Source organism: Balaenoptera ricei, chromosome 2 (genome assembly GCF_028023285.1).
Source record: "Balaenoptera ricei isolate mBalRic1 chromosome 2, mBalRic1.hap2, whole genome shotgun sequence".
NCBI lineage: Eukaryota > Metazoa > Chordata > Mammalia > Artiodactyla > Balaenopteridae > Balaenoptera > Balaenoptera ricei.
The window spans coordinates 160,398,005-160,422,754 of record NC_082640.1 but is presented as its reverse complement, the minus strand read 5'-3'; the positions used below and the strand labels follow the sequence as shown (position 1 = coordinate 160,422,754).

Below are 24,750 nucleotides of genomic sequence, written 5' to 3'. Positions count from 1 at the left end.
TGTTTATTTTTGGCTGTGTTGGGTCTTCGTTGCTGTGTGCAGGCTTTCTCTAGTTGCGGTGAGCGGGGGCTACTCTTCGTTGCAGTGCGTGGGCTTCTCATTGCTGTGGCTTCTCTTGTTGCAGAGCACGGGCTCTAGGCGCATGGGCTTCAGTGGTTGTGGCTCATGGGCTCTAGAGTGCAGGCTCAGTCAGTAGTTGTAGTGCACGGGCATAGTTGCTCCGTGGCATGTGGGATCTTCCCACACCAGGGCTCGGACCCATATCCCCTGCATTGGCAGGGGGATTCTTAACCACTGTGCCACCAGGGAAGCCCCACGTAATAGGTTCTTAATACACATTTGAAGAAATTAATAAACACTTGTTTGGTAACATTGATTATTAGGTCAACAGAAGTTTTGTTTTGAATACCATAAGTGTTGAGTTTCTCCTTCAAATTGAGCCATCTTAAGTTGCCATTTCTGTGGCTAGTTGAGTTTTTCTTCCCAGAATCTTAAACAAAGAACTATAAAGTATTCATTTAAGGTTCCTCTTTCTTCTGATTATATAAGTAATTTATTTTCCTTAAAAAATAAGAGTAGAACTGAAAGTAATAGATGGTAGTAGAGTTAGAAATTGTGTTAGCTTTTGAGTATATGTGTGACAATTCCAGTTTCACCACACTGGGCTGTAGATCTGGCTCTTTGCCTGCCACTTCATGCACAGTTAATGATATAAAAACTTCCTAGACTTATTGAGGGAGACGGCTTGTCAGATTCAGAGAATTAGTTTAAAATTTTTCCTGTTACAGCCAAGATTCAGTGGCCCAGGGTCACCTAAGCATAAAAGCTGCCATGGTATGGGAACACAGGGGCCTGTTCTAAATCTGTGGATTGGGCACAGTAGAGTCAGTTTGGTAAATAGAAAAAACATCAGGGTAGGAAGGAGTTGTAAATTAAAGCTGCTGTTTTCTTGATTTAGAGTAAAGACTGTGACAGGGGCATAGATGAGCCAGTCTTCTATTTTGTTTTTCTCCAGACATCCCATGAAATTACAAAATGAGCAATGATAATTTCTTGTTTCATTTCTCCCTGTTTTACTAACATTAGCTTTATATACCTTTCTCCTACTCTCTTTGAACTATTCTGTATTCCAGGGGGCATAGAATAGTTTTAGATATACTATTCATTTAATTTTGAGTCTGAAGAACTCTGGATTATTTTAAAGAGACTGATGTAATGGAATCCAAGTTAAATTAAGAAATGTAGAATTACTTTTAAAAACAAGCATCAGGGATCCAGAAATTTTATGTCATTTGAGGAGAACTGAGGGACTAAGATCTTGCCTACATTTAGAAGTGCCGTTTATTAGATTGAAGAAGTGGAACATCTGTTAAAAGATTAAAATCTTTCCAATTCTGAAATAGACTATAACTTAAATAGTGGTTGTTAATGTGGGAAGTTGATTTTGAAAGAAACAAAGGGATAATAAAACTGTGTGACTAATTATGAGATAAATGGAATGCAGATGTTTCTTAAAAAATCTTGTTTAAAACTTTGACAGTGGATTTCCCTGGTGGCACAGTGGTTAAGAATCCACCTGCCAATCCAGGGACATGGACTCGAGCCCTGGTCCGGGAAGATCCCACATGTCGCGGAGCAGCTAAGCCCGTGCGCCACAACTACTGAGCCTGCGCTCTGGAGCCCGCGTGCTGCAACTACCGAAGCCCGCGCGCCTAGAGCCCATGCTCCGCAACAAAGAGTAGCCCCTGCTTGCCCCAGCTAGAGAAAGCCCGCGTGCAGCAACGAAGACCCAACGCAGCCATAAATAAACAAACAAACAAATAAATAAATAAATAAAAATTTTAAGAAAACTTTGACAAGAGATTTTCTTTCTTTTTTTTAAATTTATTATTTATTTATTATTTATTTTTGGCTGTGTTGGGTCTTCGTTTCTGTGCGAGGGCTTTCTCTAGTTGCGGCAAGCGGGGGCCACTCTTCATCGCGATGCGCGGGCCTCTCACTATCGCGGCCTCTCTTGTAGCGGAGCAGAGGCTCCAGACGCGCAGGCTCAGTAGTTGTAGCTCACGGGCCCAGTCGCTCCGCGGCATGTGGGATCTTCCCAGACCAGGGCTCGAACCCGTGTCCCCTGCATTTGCAGGCAGATTCTCAACCACTGCGCCACCAGGGAAGCCCAGACAAGAGATTTTCTTATGCAAAACTTTTAGGTAAAACTTATAGAAGAAAATCTTTGTGACGTTGAGTTAAGCAAAGAATTTTTTAAAGAAATAAGACATGAAAAAGCACAAACTATAAAAGGAAGAAAAAGGTTAAGTTGGATTTCATCAAGTTAGGAAAATTAGAAACTTTTACTCTTTAAACAACACTGTTAAGAAAATGAAAAAGCAAGCCACAGAAAATATTTGCCGAATGTATAGCTAATAAAGGACTTGTATTCAGAATTTATAAAGAACTCTTACAACTCAGTAGTAAGAAGACAGCTCAGTTTTTTAAAATGGCAGAAGATTTGGATACCAAAGAAGCTTTATAAATAGCCAACAGGCCCATGAAAAGATATTCAATATTGTTAGTCCTTAGGGAAATTAAAAGCACAGTGAGATACCACGTCACACCTATTAGAATGGGTAAAATTTAAAAGATTGATAATACCAAGCATAAGTGTGTATAGTAACTGGACCTCTCATACATTGCTGGTGGAAGTGCAAGGTGGTACAGCCACTTTGGAAAACAGTTTGGCAGTTTCGTGTAGATTAAATATATACTAACAACGTGACCTAGCAATCCCACTCTTAGCTGCTTACCCAAGAGAAATGAAAACGTGTGTCCACATTACACTTGTACTTGAATGTGTACCCATAATAGCCCCAGCCTGGATAGAATGTCCTGTACTGGTGAGTGGATAAACAAATTGTTGTACGTCCACATAATGGATGACTACTGGCAGCAGTAAAGGGGAATGAACAACTGATACAAGTAATGGCATGTATGGAGCTCAAAAGTGTTATGTCACACACAAAAGACTACATTTTCTATGTGATGTCATTTCTGTGGCATTCTGTAAAAGGCAAAATTATAGCAAAAGAAGGTACATCAGTGGGGGTGGAGGAGGGGGCTGACTGCAAAGGATCATGAGGGAACTTTTGGGGATGATGAAATGTTCTGTATCATGATTGTACTTTATATCATAACCTTATACAGTTGTCAAAACTCTTAATTGTATGCTCTAAATTGGTGACTTACTAGATATAAATTATACTTCAGTGAAACTGATTTTGAAAAGAGATTTGACAAGAGATTTTTTTTTTTAACCAGTGATTTATATAGGATTAGAGAATGGATTTAAATTAGTTTGGATCTGAATTTGTTCTAGGCATTAAAATAATTTTGAAATAATAATATCACTGAACTGAGTTGCAAAGAGCTTACTAGTTTTCAGTGTTGGGTCAAGTTTAGGTTAATATTATTAATGAAAATAGATGGAAATAAAATACAAATTTTATTTGAAGAAGTTGCTAGATCAGAGAATGAGAGTTCTAAATAACTAAGGAAAAGAAACTTGAGGGCTGATTTTGAATTCCCCCTCTGGCCTAAATCTTTACTCGGTCTAATACAGTTGACCATCAATTTCTAGAAATAGTCACTTCCTTTTGCCTCCAATAAATTACTTTTATTGGGTGGGCAAAAAAGTACCTTCGGGTTTTTAAGTAAAAATAAAAGGCACAGTTTTCATTTTCACCACGAACTTTATTGAACAACATTTTCACCCTTTTCTTCCACTACCTTCTGCCATTTTTCAGGCCACTTCATAATTCCATCTTCCCAAAACTTTTTATCTTTTTTGAGCAAAGAACTGTTCCAGGTGCCTTTTACAGTCTTTCAGGGAATTGAAATTTTTTCCATTAAGAGAATTTTGTTAAGACCGAAATAAATGGAAATCTGAAGGTGCAATGTCTGGTGAATACAGCGGATGAATCAGAACTTCCCAGCCAAGCTCTAACAGCTTTTGCCTGGTCATCAAAGAGACATGCAGTCTTGCGTTATCCTGATGGAAGATTATGCATTTTCTGTTGACTAATTCTGTATGCTTTTCGTCGAGTGCTACTTTCAGTTGGTCTAGTTGGGAGCAGTACTTGTTGGAATTAATCATTTGGTTTTCTGGAAGGAGCTTATAATAGAGGACTCCCTTCTAGTCCCACCATGTACACAACATCACCTTCTTTGGATGAACTGGCCTTTGGTGTGGTTGGTGGTGGTTCATTTCACTTGCCCACGATCTCTTCCATTCCACTTTGTTGTACAGTATCCACTTTTCATCGCCTATCACAATTCGTTTTAAAAACGGAACGTTTTCATTACGTTTCAGTAGAGAATTGCATGCAGAAATACGATCAAGAAGCTTTTTTTCTCTTAACTTATGTGGAACCCAAACATCAAAGTGAGTCACATAACCAAACTGGTGCAAATGATTTTCAATTCTTGATTTGGATATTTTGAGTATGTCGGTTATCTCCCGCGTGATATAACGATGATTGTTCTCAATTATTGTTTCAATTTGATCGCTATCAACTTCAATTGGTCTACCCGACCGTGGAGCATTGTCCAGCAATAAATCTCCAGCACGAAACTTTGCAAACTACTTTTGACACATTTGATTAGTCACAGCACTTTCTCCATACACTGCACAAATCTTTTTGTGCGTTTCAGTTGCATTTTTATCTTTCTTGAAATAATAAAGCATAATATGCCGAAAATGTTGCTACACAAAAATTCACCAATTTTGATAAGTCTTTTTTTAAATGCACACTGATATGACAGCTGTCACATACAATCTAACAATTGTTTCGAATGAAGTTAAAGACAGCTAAGTGCTACTAGAGCCATCTTAAAACCAAGTGAACCTTTTGGACAACCCAATACAATTTTTCTCCTCTGAGTTTCTTCTCATTTTGATTTGCTAGCTCTTTTTTGGGGGCAAAGGCAGGATATATTTAAAGTTGATCCCCTCAGGGTTCTATGATTAGTCTTTTTCTTGGTCTGCCTGCTTTTTCTGGCAGTCTTTTCCCATTCCCCATGTCTTTTAACTGCCGTCAGGATCCTGGTGTCTATAGCTTCAGATGCTGATTCCACTCGTCTTGTGGATATACTCACCTGGATATCCTATAGACACTTTAAACTTAACATGTTCAGTTTTGCACTCATTACTTTCCTTACACATTTGTTCTGCCTCCTTAATTCTCTACCATTATTCATCCAGGCTCCCAAGCATAGAAAATCCTGATTTGTCCTTGGCTTCTTGCTCTCCTTGATCTTTTCAGCCTCTCAGATCACCGATCTGTTGCTTCTAACAGAAATAAAGCATATGCTAGTCTCTCCCTCTCTACATCACAGCCAGTGCCTAGTAGCTCCCTTGGGCCAGTATCCTCTTGTCTCTCAGCCATTGATCTGTCTTTCTCTTCAGAGTCTCTTTCAAATTGCCCCCAGAGTTACTTCTTTTTAAATGTGTGATCCTCTTACTCCCTTAGTTAAAAAACATCTCTTGTGGTTTTGTTGTCGTTGTTGCTTAGAGTCTAATAAAATGAAGTCATATTCCTTTAAAATTCCAAATTAAATTATTTCTGAGCTCTCATTCTTCTTATCCCAGGAATGTCTCCCCCCTCCCCCCTTTTTGGAGGTTCTTCCTGATGCATCAGTATTCCTGGGTAAGAGGGTAGGCTCTGGAATCACACTGCCTGGTTCCGTCAGTTGTCAGCTTAGTGACTACAGACAAGTTATTTTAGCGCTCTGTACCTCTGTTTCCTAATCTCTAAAATACGCATAATAATATGGTTACCTTATATGGTTGCTGTGAGAGTTAAATGAGATAATATATGAAACGCTTCAAACAGTGCTGGCATATAGTAAGTTCTCAGTGCAGGTGGATTCTTGTCTTTATCATTATACTTGGAAAAGAAATCCAGAAAACTTAGTATTTTGGATTGTTGCTGTGGTTGTTTCCAAAAGAGATTTCTCTGGATCTCTCATCTTTCCTGATGAGGAACGAATATAAATGAAAACTGTATAACTTGGCTGAACCAAGTTCCCTCAGGTACACTCTGTGCCATCTTCCTCATTTATTTGGGTTGGGCTGCTTGGGCACAAACCGCCATCATAACCTGGCAACCCCACAGCTTGGTTTGCACATAAAGGCGTATCCCCCAGGGCTCTCGTGTGGTCCCAAGTCACCTGGGTCTAGTTGCCAGTCTCAGCTCGTCCTCCCTTCCCTTATATTCCAAGTCTTGCTCCCCAAGCGCAGCTGAATTCCTTTTCTCAGTGCATCTCCATTTTGTATCTGAGGCAACTGAAGATAAGCTAAGTAGCTTGTCCAGGATTGCTTAGTTGTGAGATTCATGCTCTTGACCACTGCACTGTACTGTACTTAGAATCAGTCACCCTGGTTTGGCCCAGGTGGTTTTCTAAACACTTTGCTTTTGTAATGCTTAACTTTTTATCACTGTCTCTCGACTCAGTACTTTTCTTATGCTGCTGCTTCTACCTAGGATAGCAGTACTTTTTTTTTTTTCTTTCTGCCATGCTTACTCATTCTTAAGTAATAGCCCCTTTGCCACTCCTGTGGACTTCCCCACTCAGGCAAAGTTACGTCTCTCCTTCCTTTGCCCTCCACATATTGTTTTTTCCTCTTTTGTGGTACTTGCTACGTTGTATTGTCCAGCTCCCACATTGGACAGGGTTCGTGGAGGTTAAGAAAAGACCCCGTCTTATTTATTCTTGTGACCTTAGCTTTTAGCACACAGTCTGGAATGCCACAGATGCTCAACAAATATGAAATGAATGAAGAATGAATGATACAGAAGAACCTAAAGATGTTGGTGGTGAATTATAGTGAATTTGCTAAAACACAAAGTTTTAGCAAATAATTTTAAGCTAAGAGAAAATACAGATATCTAGAGATGGAGGAACATAGCAGAAAAAATAAAATGTGAGTATATGAAATGAGTGGTAACGGTGCAGTATATCAGCAGTTGCAGTGCTTTTCCAAATTTTCGGCTCAGGTACCTCTAATGGTAGAGGATAGGAGGCATGTAACCCTTTGGGGGCTGGGAACAGAGCCCCAAGGAGCCTTTCTGCCTCAACTACAAAATATATATGAACGTTTTGAACATACCCATGTTTTATCTTTAGAAATTCTTGCATATTTTGCATTCTATTTTATTATCTATGAGTTTGTTTTACCATGAAAATATTTTTTCTCCCCACCACCTCATCCTCTAATAACTAGACGCAGTGGGAACGTGTCCATTTATCCTCTGTCTTCTAGCACATTCTGGCATGCCCCAATGCCCACATCTGGGGAGCATGGAATGGGGTTATAGTCTAATACAGCAGCATTCTAGCTTTCTGTTTTGGGGGATAGTCTAGTCAGGAGTATTATGTCACGGAACCGAGGAGGGTGAGCTCATCTTGTTCTGACTAACGAGGCTGTTCCTGGAAGGCTGCAGTCAGTTGGAGGCACCTCATTACCAGATCGCTGGCGACCAGCTGGAGAGAGTTCACAGAAGACCCACAGGAATGATTAAGAGACTGGAGGGGCTGATGGATGAGGAACGGATAGAAATGAAAATTGCATAACTTGGCTGAACCAAGGTAGCAGGAATACACAACTGTATAAGTATCTCAAGAGTATAAACTTGATGGGGGAAGGCAATCTTTTATGGTGGGATTTTGGGGTGGGGAGAGTAAACCAAGGGTGAAATTAAGCAAAGGAAAATATAAACTAATAATCTAAAGTGTCTGTTGGTACACTTTGTTTCTTGGAACCTCCTTAGTTGGACCACTCTAACTTGTGGGCCTTTTGCTAATTGAATGATTTGTTTTTTTTAGTTTGACTTCCGTGGACTTGAGGCTGGTGCTTCTCTGTGTAGAGAATGCTGGAGACTACATCTTAACAAAGCAAACGTCTTTCTTTTGTCCTGTCTTGTTTTGTGGGACTCAGTGGTTGATATTTGGAACTCCTATGTGCTGCCACTATCTCTTTATGCACTAGAATTCTGAAGTGGACTTTCACATAGTTTTCTTTTTTTAATTAATTTTTTATTGGAGTATAGTTGATTTACAATGTTGTGTTGGTTTCTACCGTACAGCAAAGTGAATCAGTTATACATATACATATATCCACTCTTTTTTAGATTCTTTTCCCATATAGGTCATTACAGAGTACTGAGTAGAGTTCCCTGTGCTATACAGTAGGTCCCAGCTTTTTAGAATAGCACTGTAAAAGTAGAGACTCAGTATGTATTGTAGTAATTTTAGAAACCCAGATAGAGTATTTGGTCCCTGAGGTACTATCGCCTTGATGAAATCCAAGCATGATTGTATGAAACGCGTACTTTGGGAAATGATTGTATAAAATTCCTATTTGGGGTATGGAAGGCATAAAACTTTTAAATAACGGTTGAAATTAGCCAGGAGAAACATTTGCATAATGTTGCCAGTTTTATAGCCCTTTTCCTAAGAAGGGGTAGTAGAACTAGAAAAAAGTGATCTTTATGCTTTTTTGATATATAAAAATCAGTTCATTTATACAACACATTTATGTACCTTTAAGACTAAGTCATCTATACCAGAGATTGGTAAACTTTTTTTTGTAGATGGTCAGATAGGAAAGCTTTGTAGGCCATACATCTCTGCTGCAACTACTCAACTCTGTGTTGTAGTTCAAAGGCAGTCAAAGACAAAATGTAAACGAACAAACTTGGCTGTGTTTATTCTTCTTTTAAAAAACTTTTTTTTTAAACAAAAACCGGTAGCTGTCTGGATTTGGCCTGCAGGCTGTAGTTTGCCAACTCCTTCTGCAATAGACCCTTGCTCCTGAAAGCATGGTCTGCAGACCAGCAGCATCAACATTACCTGTGAACCTGTTAGAGATGCAGAATATTGTCCCTTCTCAGCTGACTGCTCTAGAGTCTAGACCATGTTTCCTGAACTCTAACATGCATAAGAATCACCTGGGGAGCTTGTAAAAGTATGGACTCTGAGGACTTCCCTGGTGGCGCAGTGGTTAAGAATCCGCCTGCCAATGCAGGGACACGGGTTCAATCCCTGGTTCGGAAGATCTCACATGCCGCAGAGCAACTAAGCCCGTGCGCCACAACTACTGAGCCTGTGCTGTAGAGCTGAGAGCCACAACTACGGAGCCCATGTGACACAACTACCGAAGCCCTCGCGCCTGGGCCTGTGCTCCGCAGCAAGAGAAGCCACCGCAATGAGAAGCCTGAGCACCACAACAAAGAGTAGCCCCCGCTCACCTCAACTAGAGAAAGCCCGCGCACAGCAACAAACACCCAGCGCAGCCTAAGTAAATAAACAAACAAACAAACAAAAATATTGTTAGCTTATTTGAAAAAAAAAGGGTAACTTGCCTTTTTAGGGAGAAAAAAAAGAGTATTTAGAAACTTTTTATGTGTTCCTGCATCATTAAGAATTTGGGGGACTTCCCTGGTGGTCCAGTGGTTAAGACTCTGCGCTTCCACTGCAGGGGGCACAGGTTCGATCCATCCTGTATGCCGTGTGGCACAGCAAAAAAAAAGAATTTGGAAAATACTAAAAAGTACAGGTAGAAAATAAAAATGTCTATAATTCAAAACACCTAGAGATGAGCACATTTTTATGTTGCTCCTTCTAGTCTTCTTTATGTAATAATAATATTTTAAAAATTGGACTCATGATATGTAAATAATTTTGTGCTTGCTTTTTCATTTAACATTTTATTTGTGAGTGATTCACTGTGATATTCCTTTAAAGTGTAATTTTTTTAATGCTTATATAGCATTCTAATGGATCTCTTATAGTTTATGCAGTTCTTCTCTTGTTTGTGGCTCCTTTAAACTGGTTCCGATTGCTAGTTGACCCAGGTTTTGGCTGATGTACTTGGCAAGTCTATCACCATATTTTAAAATAATTACACATACTTATTTATTTTTAATTGTAAAAGTTTGACAGCTTGTTTGATCTGGTGGCTTTCACCCATTCTGTTCTTCTGGTCTTGTTAGCGTTTTGTGTTTTCTTTTTTGGTCTCCCACGATAGAGAGGCAGTAGAGTGGTCAGCAGAAGCATGGAGTCTGAGTCCAGGTTGTCTGGGCTTGACTCAACTCTACTATGTACTGTGCGTAATCTTGAGAAAGTACCTTGAGAAAATGCCTCAGTTTCCTCATCTGTAGAATAGGGATAATTGTATCTGTGTCTTAGGGTTGTGAGTTAATACATATGAAGCACTGAGAACAGTTCCTGCCATGTGGAAAGGGACTGTCTCTTTTCATTTAGTGATCAGTAGTTTCTTCTCATGTGTTCTATGGCGGCTGTTCTTGCCAGAATCCCCTTTCTGCTACACTGAGTTCATGAATATCTTTGAGTTACAGACTGACTTTACCGAACTTTGTTACTCAGTGACTTTATCTTGAATGTTCACAAAAATTTTCCGCTTACTCACAGTAGCAAATTTTACTGTTTTAAAGATAAAGTCAGCATTGTTTAACCCTGTCTTGGAAATGCATACATGGGCACAAAGGGAGCAGACTGCATAGGCTGATTGATTGGGTTTTAAAGCCCTTTGGTGGTTTCCCCTTTCCAGCTGAGTATTAACTTGATTCCTTATCAGGGCATACAAGGCCCTCTGCAGCCCAGCCCCGCCTGTGCTCTCCTTTCATTTCTCTTCACCTTGTTCCCAGCCCCGTTAAAGTGAAACTGGGTGTGTGGTTGTGACGAGGCTCACTCTAAATCTGTGCTCTACTCTGCATCGACTGAAGGGTTGCAATCCACTGAAGTGCTGGAGCTCCCTTCTGGGGAGTGACACAGCTAAGCCCGTGAGATCGCCACTTGGCTTTTCTTGCGGACTTTTAATTGGGAAAACTTGGTCAGAGATTACCTGCCCTTGGTTATTTTTAGTGCCACAGGGTTTCCATTGTCTATTCTATACCTCTTCTTTGTTGTTTTCTGGGGGTTCTCTTTGAGAGATAAAAACCTATTCCACTGACTCTTTTTTTCTTTGTAGCGTAGGATCCCGAGACAGCAGAACAGATGCACCCTTTGGCAGCCAATTGCACCCTGCACTAGACAGAAGTCCAGGGATGTTATATTTTGGGATTATATTTCTCCACCGTGGAATTCATGCAGTTCATTCCAGAAACATTGACCCTCTGCTTCTGTGACACACCCTCGCTGAAGGTCTGATGGACAGACACTTTCTCTTGACCCTGCAGCTGTTTTCTTTCATGTGGAAGTTGGAAGACAAGGTGAAAGTGGCCAAAAGTTACCTGCTTTGGTGAATAAGTGTGCTCCCCTTGGTTCTCAGAACATGGGCCCTCGTTTAAAGGTAAGGTGACAGACTAGTTAAGATTTACTTATTATTGGGATGTAGAACATGGACTCAGTGACCAGTTTCTAAGCCCTCTCAGCAGGGGATAGCATTGACGTGCACAGTTGCAGTTAGAATTGACTTTGCTCCCAGCAGGGCAAATTTGAATATGAAGAAACCAATTCTTCATTTCTGGGAATAGACTTTTTTACAACCAATCTTCAATGTTAGGGCTAAAATTTGTTTGATATTGTAATTATAAATCTTTTACTAAAAAATAAAAAAGGCAAAGAGTTTTAGAATATGTATGTCAATCAACTTTCTAACATTCCCTTGAGACATTTCCCCTTTCCCTTTTTTGTAGGTAATGTGAGCCAAAGTTCTGTAGTATTAAGCAACTTGCCCAGGATCTTTTAGTAAGCAAGTGATATTTCTGCATTAGATAATTGGTACTGCATTCCAGTTTCCTTTGTAACGCTTTATTTTTATTTCAAAAGATTTAAAAAGGGGCCGTAAGCGTTTGTCTTTCTAATTTTATCCTCAGTAAGATTGGGTAATGCTTTTCATACTTTCTTTTACCGGTTTCTTAAATCTTTTCTCTTCCCAAATACTTCACTATCCCTATGATTCCGCTCTTTTTCATGATTCACTGTTATATGAGGTTAAGAACACTGGGCTTCAGAGTCACTTAACCTGCTGGGAGATGTTCAGCAAGTCAACTTTTCTAAGCCTAGGGTTTTTATTTTCAAGTCTCTAAAATAAGAATAATAATGCTTATTTACCAAGTTGTATTGGTGACAATTACTTGGGCTAACATGTAAAACACCTAGTACATTGTTTGACCTGTGGTAAGTGGCTCAATAAGGGGGTTGTAAGTTACGGGTTTACTACTATGAGGTGGGGTGGGAGCAGAGACAGGGCAGAGAGGGCACGACAGGTACAGTAAGAGGGCAGAAAATGCCTACAGAAGAGGTGAATCTGGAATACAAGTGATTTGAGGGGTCACCCTAAAAGGAAACCCTGTACTCAAAGACAAAGGCATGGAAGCTTTGTGACAGCATCCAGAAAGGAGGAAAATGCAGAAGGAAGGCAAGTTTAGAATGTGACCATGGGTAAAATTGAGAGATGGGTAAGTATTGTTGGGGAGTTTTTTTGAGAGGTATTGTAGAGAAGTGGGACAGTTTATAAAGATCACATCAATGAGTGATGAATTGACAGAGCTAACTCCCTGATCACAAGGAGGCTTCACAGAGAAGAGAGGAGAGTTTGGAAAAAAGTAATAATTGGTATGCTGAGTTTTAAATAATAAAGGGAATTGGAGTAGAAATGTAGACTTGACCTTTTGGAAAAGGTCTAGGTGATCTAGATCAGTGGTGATGATTTGGTTGAGTGACAAGCGAATGGGGGAAAAAATGGACAAGGACTTAACAAGGTCAAGTTCATTATTATCAGCCATGAGGACCAAGACTATGGCTGTTCCACACCGTTCCCCCAGTATCTGGCATATTAAGTAGGTACTCAGTATTTGTTGGATGAGTTATTTTAGTATTAATTTTTTAACTCTTCATTATAAAAATTTTCAGACATAAAATTAGAAAAGTTTAAAGAACTCCCACATAGGCAGAGATTTTAAGTATGGTAAGAGAAGCCTTGCCTTTTGTAGTTCTGATGCATTTCTCATTGAATGAAGTGTGGACCAATAGAGAGGTTCCCTCAGTTTCTTACTGGCTCTGAAACAAAGGAGTAGTGATGCTGCTACTACTATTGATAATAATTATAATAATAATTAAAACTGAGAACTCACTGTGTGCCAGGCACCATTCTAGGCTGTTTACATGTGTTAACTCTTTTCATCCTCACAACACCCCAGTGAGGTACACACAGATATTAGCCCCATTTGATGGATAGGGAAACTGGCAGATTATAGAGAGATTAAATAAGTTGTCCGTGATTACCCTGTGAGTGGTAGAGAACAGATTTGAACCCAGGTAGTCTAGCTCTAGTCTAGTCATGCCCTCATCCTCTATATTATTCTCTTTGCTCTACTGTTTGATTTGAGGGTCTTGATGGCCGTGGAGAGCTATATTGAAGTCCTATCACACTAAAGGAGATGGTGTCATAGAAATTATTAAACTACATCTCTTTTTACGGCAATGAGAATTCTGAAGCTTAGACAGGTCACACAGTTGCAGCCCTGGAACTGGTCCCCAGGCTCTGACTTACTGCTTGTCAGCTGCCTCTCACAGAAAAGGCTGTTGTGGTTGTCAGAGACAGTACATAGGAATTTTCCCAGCCCTCATGATGTGTGCCATAAATTTAGCATTGCTCTATTCCTCTAAGGAGTAAGAGACTTAAGACCACAAGTCTGTAACATCACCTACATATACTTCATTTTCTACTGAGTGCTATGACTTTGCTGAGGGCTAAATGTTCACGTCCAGGGTCAGATTGAATGATGTCCAACTGAGGGAGTATTTAAGACAACTAAACTGCTGGTTTTGGTTCCACCAAGTCACCTAGTATATCCTATAAGGCACAGACAGTTGCTTTTTGAGAGATGATAGCAGCTTTTCAGCATAGGGTCCCAGGAGATGAGATTCTTGTTTGGGAAGGAGGCTCACTAGTTGTGATCTCAGATATTGAGTTAGTATATTGTCCTCTGTAATAGACCCTTTGGAGAGCAGCTTAATTCATGTGTATTGACAGTGCTAATGTTCCCTGTGTGGATTTCTTTTCTGGTAGGACTTCGGACACCAGTCTAAATAGGGATTTCTATGAAACTTGACATGGTCATTCCTCAAATTACCTACTCCCTATGGATTCCATTGGATATATTGTTATCAAAGGATCTAATGGCCATTTTTGGTCACTCTTTCTCTTAAATTTTCCCAGCATAATTAGACATAAAAGCACACTTGGTTAGAAAAAAAAAAAAGTTGTTTTGGTCCCTCCCAAATCTGAGCATAGAAATTTTCAGCTGTCTTGTCTCTACGTTATATATTAGTGCTGATAAAAGGTGCTGGGTTTAGCTAACATTGATAACCTTAATATATATTGACTTGAAAAGAAAGAATGAATTTAGTGCATTGTGGATTGGAGAGCATGTACAGTCTATGTTAAGGTCAAAACTCAGTGATAAGATAGGAATGTCAGTGTGCATTGCATTTTTCCTTGGCAGTACTGTGGGTGGTTCAAATGAGTAATAAGATTGAAGTCTTATTCTGGAGATAAGTCTAATAACAGTGAAAGTTTCCCCTCAGACTCTGGCCCCTGTTTGAATTGTTCTGACCTTGGCAGGCATCACTTAGGATGAGAAGGACAGTCTCCTCCTTTGCTTCCTTCCTCTCCTTGGCCTCTCTGCTGAGCTCATCTTCCACAGGGCCCATTAGTTTGTCTGATTGGTAACAGCAAAAGAAAATGGTTTCTCTTACATGGCCATTGCTTATTATTGGGATGACCCAGAGTTCATTTTAATTACATAATGCCAACATGATGATAATAATCCTTTTAAACATTTTATATAACTATTTCTACTTAGATGAATTACTTCCAGAAGGCAAACATAAGGGGAAAGTGACTCCATTATCTTCCTTGCCTGTGTTAATTAGTACCACTTTGCATGGGGGAGGTAAACTGTCTTGGGGCCCTGGATCCAAGAAGATGAAAGCCATGCTATTACATTTTGTAATTAGAAGTGGCTGTTTGTGGTATTCCTAACGTGGTCGGTAGATTGGAAGTCTTTAGAGGGAATGATGGTCTCTCTTTCTCTTAAATGTTGTAGGGCACCTGTCAAGCTAGAGAGAGAGCAGGGATAGTAAGGCTGGAGATGGTAGGCTCAAGCCACATGCTCTGCTTTGTCTCTCTCTGAGACAGCTGTAAGGAAGAGTTAGAGGAAAAACTAAACAAGTTTTCTTTTGCAGCTGCAGCTGTGATCCTCGGCTGTCTGTTGGCATTGAAGGGACCTGATGTTTTACGTTATTGGTACGTTATAGAAAGAGCTCTCTATTATTTCTTTGTTAGGGTTGCTTATATCATTTTTTGCCTCCTTACCTCCCCCTTTCTCCTTGAAAATAGACTTAGAAATATTTCCAGGCATGCTAGAATGTACCTTCACAGAGTTGGCAGTGGAATTCATTCATTTGGGAAATATTTATTGAGTAATTATGGCCAGTGCCAGGCGCTGTTTCCTGTCGGGTCAAAGTCGAATAAGGCAAAAATCTGCCTCCATGGAGTTCATAACATGAAGGGGGAGAAAAGTTATAATAGATGAATGAATGCACGGGAGTTTGAGGGAGCCCAGAAGAAGGAACCCCTAACTGTGGCAGGGATTGGGGAGGGCTTTTGCCAAGTGGACAAGGAAGGGGAAGGCTTCCAAATGGAGAGAGTAGAGTGCGCATTCTTTTTACTATGTCAGGACCCAGTACATGAAGGGAGGTTGGGGGTAGGCATCGTATGTGGACCATGGTGTAGAACAAGGGTTGGTAACCTTTTTCTGTAAAGGACCAAAGAGTAAATATTTTCAGCTTCCCAGGCCATACAGTCTCTGTCACAACTACTGAACTCTGCGGCTTTAGGGCAAAAGCAGCCCTAGACAACAGTAAATAAGTGGGGGGGGCTGTGTTTCAGTAGAATTTTATTTGCAAAAACAGGCAGTGGGTGGGATTTGGTCCGAGGACCGTAGTTTCTGACCCTGGTATGGAAGTTCCTCTCTTCACCCACAGAGGTAGTGACCCAGTAGAGGGTGTCTTTGGAATTCTTGCTTGACAGATGACTGGCCTGTTCCACAGTGAGACGCTGTAGTGTGTAACTGGCGGGTGGTGTGTGTGTTCTCTGTTTTACATAGGTGGCATCACAGTGTCTGTGGTTGCATTCTTCTTCACAATTAAGTTCCTCTTTGAGCTTGCCGCACGTGTAGTCAGCTTCCTCCAGAATGAGGACCGAGAACGCCGAGGGGACCGGACTATATATGACTACGTGCGGGGAAATTACCTGGATCCCCGGTCTTGCAAAGTCTCCTGGGATTGGAAGGACCCCTATGAGGTGGGCCACAGCATGGCCTTCCGAGTGCATGTAAGGGAATGTTTCTGTCTCTGTACCCACTGGGGTTTCTGAGTCAGTTGCCTTCCAGAATCCAGTTCAGTCTGTTGGTGGTGCTGGCCTGAAACGTTCATGTTCTCCAACACCTCCCCACCCCCACCCCCCAGGAACTTGGGAATTGTTGACAGCTGAAGAGTCACACATTTCTCTATCATTTTGGTTTAATAGGTGCTTAGCTTGGAAGAAGTATAAAGCTTAATGTTACATTTTCAAAATGAGAAAAATATTACTGAAAAGAGTAGGTGTTACAGATTAGGGGTTGGCAAACCATGGCCCAAGGGCCGAATCAGGCCCACTTCCTGCTTCTATAAATACAGACTTATTGGAACACAGCCACACCCATTCATCTTCCTGTACTGCCTATGGATGCTTTCACGTTTGAGGAGTTAACCACAGTTGAGTAACTTACTGTGTATGACCCGCAAACCAACAGCATTACTCTCTGGCCCTCTGCAGAAAGTTTGCTGCCCGCTGCAATGACCTCTCCACTGCAGCCTTGTGCTTAGCTCCATAGTCTGAACCCCGCTAGCCCTGCCTAGTGCTTTTGTTCACTCAGTGCCAGTGGTACCCACTGACTTACCTTTACGTTTGGGTTAGCAGTGATAATATAATAAAAAATTGCAAGTAAGACAGGGTAGGCAGCATCTGTGGTTCCGAAGTGTCAAGTTGAAATGGACTCAGTGGCGTATTTTACCCCTTTCCTCAGAATACGTTAAGAATTTGTTCGTGACTTAATGGTTTTCTTTGAAGCATTGAGAGAATTTGTTCCTTCTTGTGTGAGCAGGACTGTAGGAGTGGGTGGATACAGGGATTTACCAGTCACCTCCTCCCTCCCCACACTCTCTCAAGTAACACAGGAAATGATTTTCTCCCCCTGCTCAATAATGGGTGTCCCTCTTCTCCCCACCGCAGTTATTCTATAAGAACGGGCAGCCCTTTCCTGCACATCGGCCTGTAGGACTAAGAGTTCACATCTCTCATGTTGAGCTAGCAGTGGAAATTCCAGTGACCCAGGAAGTCCTCCAGGAACCCAGTTCCAACGTGGTCAAGGTGGCCTTCACTGTGCGCAGGGCTGGGCGGTATGAAATCTCCGTGAAGCTTGGTGGATTAAACGTGGCCTATAGTCCCTACTACAAGATTTTTCAGCCTGGTAGGTTGTTTTTTCTTTCTTTCTCTCCCTCCATTCCTTCCTTCCTTTTTCTTTTCTTAAACAGTGCCTTTGTTGAGATTTAATTCACATGCTATATAATTCATTCATTTAAAATACACAATTTAGTGGTTTTAAAAATTTGTAGACTTGTATAACCATCACCACAGTCAATTTTAGAGCATTTTCATTACCCCATCACCCTGTACCCAGGTTACTCGTATTTTCCCCAAATCCCTTAGCCCTAGGTAACGCTGATCTGCCTCTGTGGATTTGCATTCTCTGGGTACTACTCTACCATTTACATCGCATAAAAGTGTGATCATTACATATGTGGCCATTTGTGACTGGCTTGTTTCACTTAGCATAATGCTTTTGAGGTTTGTCCATGCTATAGCATGAATCAGTACCTCATTTCTTTTATTGCTAAATAATATTACATTATATGGATATACCACATTTTATTTATCCATTCATCAGTTGATGTACATTTGGGTCGTTTTCGCTTTTGACTACCATAAATAATGCTGATGTGAACATTTGTGTACAGTTTTTGTGTGCACATATGTTTTCATTTCTCTAGGAGTGGAATTGCTGTGTTATCAGCCGGGTAAGTTCTTAAGGGGTAAGGGTGCCAGAATAGACCAAAGGTAAAGTCTTCTGATTTTTGAAACCTTTTCAAGTAAAAGCACCTTGACCCTAATCCTACCCTTGCTGCCAGTATGTGTTTTACTTCTTACTGAAGAGTGTCTGCCCAAGCTTCTAGCATCTTAAGAATTGAGGCCTCTATCTCAACTTTTTTTACCCCCTTGTGTCCTTTGTGCCAGATAATAGATGTTCATGTGCTTTAAAGCCTAAAAGTATAATCTCTGACTCCTGGTTCTGCAACATACCGTTTAGTGTGCTGAGACCCTGGCTGTCCTGTTTGCCCTGCCTTGGCTTCCTTTTGACAGTGTCATTAGATACTGGCCAGGTTGGTGTCCACTTTGGGAGTCAAACCATAACAAGAGGGGTCTTGAGAAGATTTGCATATGTTTGCTTGAAAGGTCCTCAGTTTTCTTTCTCTTATAACAGAGGAAGCCTCCAGACAAGGTGGCTCCCAAGCCTTCTCCCTCTCCAGGTATTTCCTCCTTTGCTTCAGTGACTCACTCACAGACTCCTTTCTCACGAATTAGCATCACCTTGCTTCCTTGCCGTCAGTGGAGAACAGTTCATATCCTTATAATGTGTACCAGCCCTTTTCTTTTTAAACTAAAATTGAACTATTTACTTTGACATGATTGTAGATTCTCCTACAGTTGTAAGAGATAATACAGAGGGATGCTCTGTACCTTGACCCACTTTTCCCAGTGGTGACATCTTACAGAACTAAAGCCCAGTATCACAGCCAGGGTACTGACATGGATACAGTCAAGACACAGAACATTTCCATCACCACAAAGATCCTTCATGTTGCCTTTAGACAGCCACACCCATTTTCCCTCCCTCACCCACCTGTTTTTTAACTCCTGGCAGCCCACTAATCTGTTCTCCATTTCTTTAATTTTGCCATTTCAAGAATATTATATAAATGGGATCATAACAATACGTAACCTTTTGGTTAACATACCTTTTTTTCACTCAGCATATTTCTCTGGAGATTCATCCAGAGAAATTGAGTATATCAATTGAGTATATCAGTAGTTGGTTCCTTTTTATAGCTGGGTAGTATTACTTGGTGTGAATATACCATACTTTGTTTAACCATTCACCGGTTGAAGAACATCTGGGTTGTTTCCAGTTTTGGGCCGTTATAAATGGTGGTTTTAATTTGCATATCCCTAGTGGTTAACAATGTTGAACATCTTTTTATATGCTTATTTGCCCTCTGTGTGCCCTTTTTGATGAAATGTCTTTCACCCATTTTCTAAATGTATTTTTTGTTTTTTACTGTTGAGTTTTGAGAGTTCTTTAAGTCCTTTGTTAGAAATGTGGTTTGCAAATATTTTCTCTCAATCTTTAGCTTTCCTTTTCATCGCCTTAACAGGGTCTTTCACAGAGCAAGACTTTTTAATTTTGATGAAGTCAATTTATTGTTTTCCTTTTATGGATCATGCTTTTGGTATCTGAGAACTCTTTGACTAGTCCTAGATTCCAGGGATATTCTCCTATGGTTTTTTTCTAAAAGTTGCATAGTTTTACATTTAGTATTTAAGGTCGTGATCCATTTTTAGTTAATTAGGTCAAGATTTTGACCTTTGACCTTTTGTATACTAGGTCAAGATTTTTTTTTCTTATAGATGTCCAGTTGCTCCAGCATCTTTTGTTGAAAAGGCTAGCTTTCCCCTATTGCATTGCTTTTGCACCTTTGTCAGGGATCAGTTGGGCATATTTGTGGGGATCTATTTGTGGGTTCTCTGTTCTGTACCATTGATCTTTGTGTCTGTCCCTCCACCAATACCAGAATCTTAATTACACAGCTATGTAATAAGTCTTGAAATTGAATAAACTGACTCTTTCCATTTTACTCTTCTTTTTTATAATTGTTTTAGCTATTCTAGATCCTTTGCCTTTCCATATAAATTTTAGAATAATACTGTCTAAATCTACAAAAAAATCTTAGTGAGATTTTGTTAAGAATTGTGTTAAAATTATATAGCATTTGGGAAGAATTGACATCTTTGCTATGTTGAGTCTTTGAATTCATAAACATGGTATGCATCTGAACTTCTTTTTTTTTTTTAATTAATTAATTTTATTTATTTATTTTTGGCTGCATAGGGTCTTCATTGCTGCGTGCGGGCTTTCTCTAGCTGTGGCGAGCGGGGGCTACTCTTCATTGCAGTGCGCGGGCTTCTCATTGCGGTGGCTTCTCTTGTTGTGGAGCACGGGCTCTAGGCATGCAAGCTTCAGTAGTTGTGGCACATGGGCTCAGTAGTTGTGGCTCGCAGGCTCTAGAGCACAGGCTCAGTAGCTGTGGCGCATGGGCTTAGTTGCTCCGCGGCATGTGGGATCTTCCCAGACCAGGGCTTGAACCCATGTCCCCTGCATTGGCAGGCGAATTCTTAACCACTGCGCCACCAGGGAAGTCCTGAATTTATTTCTTTAATCAGCGTTTTGTAGTTTTCAACATACAAGTCTTATACGTGTTTTGTTAGATTTGCACCTAAGTATTTCGAGTTTGTTTGTTTATTTTGCAATTATTCACTTATTTTTAAGGCCTGCTTCACTTGTAGGTTCCCAGGGGGGTTCTAGGTACTATATCTATAACTCTCAGTTCTGTTTTCTCCAAGTTTTTCTGTCATTCTGTTTAGTGCTTGCAGTGGTTAGGAGTTTGTAAAAATGAGTTCCCAAAAGTTCATTTGAATTAATCTCTTTGTTTTCTTCTTTCTCTCTGCCTCATAATGGTATTGTTTATCCCTAGGAATTGGGCAGGCACCCAGCTTTCTAGGACTCACTGACTGGGTAGATCTTTGTGCCCTAAAAATCACCTCTCTGACGTTATGTTCCATTGTCTTTGTTCCAGGAATGGTGGTTCCTTCCAAGACCAAAATCGTGTGCCATTTTTCTACTCTCGTGTTGACCTGTGGGCAGCCACACACTCTTCAAATAGTGCCCCGAGATGAGTATGACAACCCTACCAACACTTCCACGTCCTTGAGAGATGAGCACAATTACAGTCTGTCCATTCATGAGGTAAGCAGGCTCCCATCTTGCCCTGCGTGCTCCCACCTGTCACTCTCACCCTTTCTAGTTCACTTCCATCCATCTCCTTCTCCCTGACTGTTGTGCCTGCCTTCCTTCATCTGACAATACCTATCTCATTAGTAACTGTGAGACTTCGATTAGCTCGTAGATAGGAAAGTTCTTTGTAAAGAGTAAATTACTGTGCAAACAGGGAAAATTATGTGTGGTTGGCGATGCTTTGTTTTCCTCCTGTAGCTCGGTCCTCCGGAAGAAGAGAGCGCTGGTGTCTCATTCGAGAAGTCAGTGACATCCAACCGGCAGACCTGCCAGGTGTTCTTGCGGCTCACCCTGCATTCTCGAGGCTGCTTCCATGCCTGCATTTCATACCAAAACCAGCCAATCAATAATGGCGAATTTGACATTATTGTCCTAAGTGGTGAGTTGAGAGAAGAGCTGTGATTTAGTCCTCTTCTCAGGCCACTTGTTCTTTGCACGTCTGCACTCTTCTGACCAACCCCACAAATATTAGATATTTGAGCCAAACTTGGTTTAGAGCCCTGTGGACTAAAGGTCTAGTGATAGGTAACTTTCTCCCCTGTCTTGCACTTTAAACCTTATTCCTTGTTATACTTCAGAGAATGAGAGGAATATTGTCGAACGCAATGTGTCCACCTCAGGAGTGAGCATTTACTTTGAAGCTTATCTGTATAATGCTGCCAACTGCACCAGCACGCCGTGGCACCTCCCGCCCATGCACACAAGCTCTGCCCAGCGCCGGCCCTCCACGGCTCTGGAGGAGGAAGATGAAGACTCACCCTCTGAGTGTCACACCCCTGAGAAGGTGAAGAAACCGAAGAAGGTGTACTGCTACGTGTCACCAAAGGTTGGAACTCCCATTCTTGCCCCCTGCCCGAGCCTGCTTGTAATTGGTATTTGGTTACAAAATCCACAAAGCAACAGTCTGAGAATCAGAGCGAGATCATTGCCTTGTCAGGGTTCAGGGATACTGAGGAGGCTGCTGCTTCAAGTTGAGCAGAAGGCCGTGCCTCCTCTCCTGTTGCCCGTGTCTGGTTTGGCTGGATAACATCTCTGTCTAGAGAGTCTGTGCCTTGGGACTTTAGAGCTCCTGTGGCGTTCTGCTGTTTGATTGCTTCTGGGAAGATTTTTCAAGGCATGGCTCTCAGAGTTTTAAAGAAAGCTACTTTTAACCATTAACAATTTCTCACTAGTGTAAAAATTACTGTTGGGCCCTTGTACTGTTTCAGAACAATTTGATCTTTCATTCTGTGATTTGTGAAACCACAACAGATGTCATGATCCGGGTACAGGACTGGAATAGAGAAATTTTGGCAGAGACAAGGAGGTGAACTTCCCAAGGCCCCTGAGCTAAGAGGCGCTTTGTCTTAGGGGTTTTCTTTTTTAGTATTTGTATTTTGCTTATTCATACAAACCTCAGAAAAATGAGACTCTTGAAACATCCCATTACATTCCTTTAATTGCATAACCAAAACTGAGTTCTAATTCTGTTCTACTTTAGAACACTTCACTATGTACTATTCATCATTTAAAAATCTAGCCTTAATTTGGCCTGGGGGAATGGCAGAGAGGGAAATGGTGAGGTAGAGATAAAACAAGATTGGCTGTGACCTGATAATTGTTGAAGCTGGTGACGACTTCATTGTACTGTTTTCTCTTCTTTAGTATGTGTTTGAAATTTTCTTTAATGAAGAGTTCTTTAAAAATCAAGAAAAAAATCTGACCTACTACATGTTCAGATAGCAGGGTTTTTTAATTAATTATTTATTTATTTATTTTTCAATATTTTTAAAAATTTATTTATTTTATTTATTTATTTTTGGCTGTTTTGGGTCTTCGTTGCCGCACAGGGGTTTCCTCTAGTTGTGGCGAGCGGGGGCTACTCTCTTTGTTGCGGAGCATGGGCTCTAGGTGTACAGGCTTCAGTAGTGTGGCACGCGGGCTTAGTAGTTGTGGCTCGCAGGCTCTAGAGCACAGGCTCAGTAGTTGTGGTGCACGGGCTTAGTTGCTCCGCGGCATGTGGGATCTTCCCGGACCAGGGCTTGAACCCGCGTCCCCTGCATTGGCAGGCATATTCTTAACCACTGCCCCACCAGGGAAGCCCTACAGGGGTTTTTTTAGATTGAAAAGTTATTGCATTGTCTTTTCTTTTATTGTAAATGGCAACAGACCTCTTTATATTCTTACATAAAGGATTTTTATGAACTTTTTTGTATGAGACTCCTCCCATCCCCCACCCCCTCTTCCCCAGCAAATCCTTGGTGCCATTCAAATAGAGATAAAGCAGTGGGCATGGGCCACTGGTGTTCCCTGTCCACTGACTTGGAAGAAGTCTCTCTGAGCAGCATCTGGCTAAGCAGAAGGAGATTTTGATTGTCTCTAGGTGAAATGTTCTCTACTTGTAAAGTGAAAACCTGATCTCAGATATTTGGAAATGGTAGTCAGACTTGAGTATTAAGATTATGAAATATCTGTGTGAAATTGCATGGTGAGAGTAATACTTTAAATTTGCCTATTTTAAGATAGAGTTGATGTTTTCTATTTGATTTCAGTCCTAAATTATCTTCTTTGTTCAGAGAGGAAAAGGGTTATCATGAGAAATGTAGATGGGGACTGATATTTGAATTACTATACCCAAATAGAACCTCTTTATTTATCATTCACTTCATTTTCTATATGTTGGTCCTCCAGCAATTCTCAGTGAAGGAGTTCTACCTGAAAATCATTCCCTGGCGCCTTTATACCTTCCGAGTGTGCCCAGGAACAAAAGTAAGTTGAACCTTACATCCGGTTCATGTAGAGCAGGCTTCAGCCTTCAACATCTCAACCTTTTCTTTTTCCCTAGAAGGACTTTTGGTGTTTCTGGAAGTTCTCATTGTGCACACAGGATTTATTGCCAAATAAAGAAGGAGTTGTTACCTCCTCGTGAAGGATGTAGTTCTAGGAGGACACGTGCCTACAGAAACAGCAGTTGGTAGCAAGTCAGAATACTTCAACAGTTATCTTTTGCCCCTAAGGCTAAGTTAATGGAGAGGGTGCTGGTAACTCTGACCTGAGCTTGGCTTCCCAACGTGCCAAAGATAGCTCTTTTAGCACCAGTAGTCTCATCTATTAAAAAAATTTAAAAAATTTTTAAAAAGTGGGTTTTTTTTAAACTCTTCTGAGGTTTTGGAATCTAAAGGCAAATCATTTTCCTCCAGCCAGTTTGCCCAACCTATTCAGGTGCTCATTTGCTATTTTACATATCCTTCCTGCTTTCACCCTTCTTATATTTTATGTTGGAAAGTCTGTAGTGTTGCCTGTGATCCTTACTAAAGGTGGTCTCTGTGACTCGAGTAATTTAAAATAAAATCTGAATCGTAGAGCATTGAGGTGAAAAACAAGGAGATATACTCCTGGTAGGTACTTACTTGGGGAAAACAGACTTAACTTGTTTTTGTTGGTTGGTGCAGAGGGTAGG

At 40.8% G+C, this 24,750-nt stretch overlaps 1 protein-coding gene across 8 annotated transcripts in view; it reads left to right on the top strand.

Moving 5' to 3' along the window:
• Window positions 1-24,750, top strand: part of AREL1 (apoptosis resistant E3 ubiquitin protein ligase 1) — a 47,846-nt gene that overhangs the window by 6,448 nt on the left and 16,648 nt on the right. For 3 of the 8 annotated variants that reach the window (XM_059914664.1, XM_059914669.1, XM_059914662.1), the window contains exons 2-9: window positions 11,042-11,362; window positions 15,265-15,325; window positions 16,188-16,414; window positions 17,354-17,591; window positions 21,094-21,263; window positions 21,510-21,690; window positions 21,890-22,137; window positions 23,982-24,059. In XM_059914664.1, the coding sequence (XP_059770647.1) occupies window positions 15,310-15,325; window positions 16,188-16,414; window positions 17,354-17,591; window positions 21,094-21,263; window positions 21,510-21,690; window positions 21,890-22,137; window positions 23,982-24,059 (1,158 nt within the window). In that variant the 5' untranslated portion in view covers window positions 11,042-11,362; window positions 15,265-15,309. Of the gene's footprint in view, window positions 1-7,621; window positions 7,639-10,750; window positions 10,854-11,041; window positions 11,363-15,264; window positions 15,326-16,187; window positions 16,415-17,353; window positions 17,592-21,093; window positions 21,264-21,509; window positions 21,691-21,889; window positions 22,138-23,981; window positions 24,060-24,750 lie in introns of those variants that run through there. The other 5 variants (XM_059914666.1, XM_059914665.1, XM_059914667.1 and 2 more) reach the window with 5 other exon arrangements.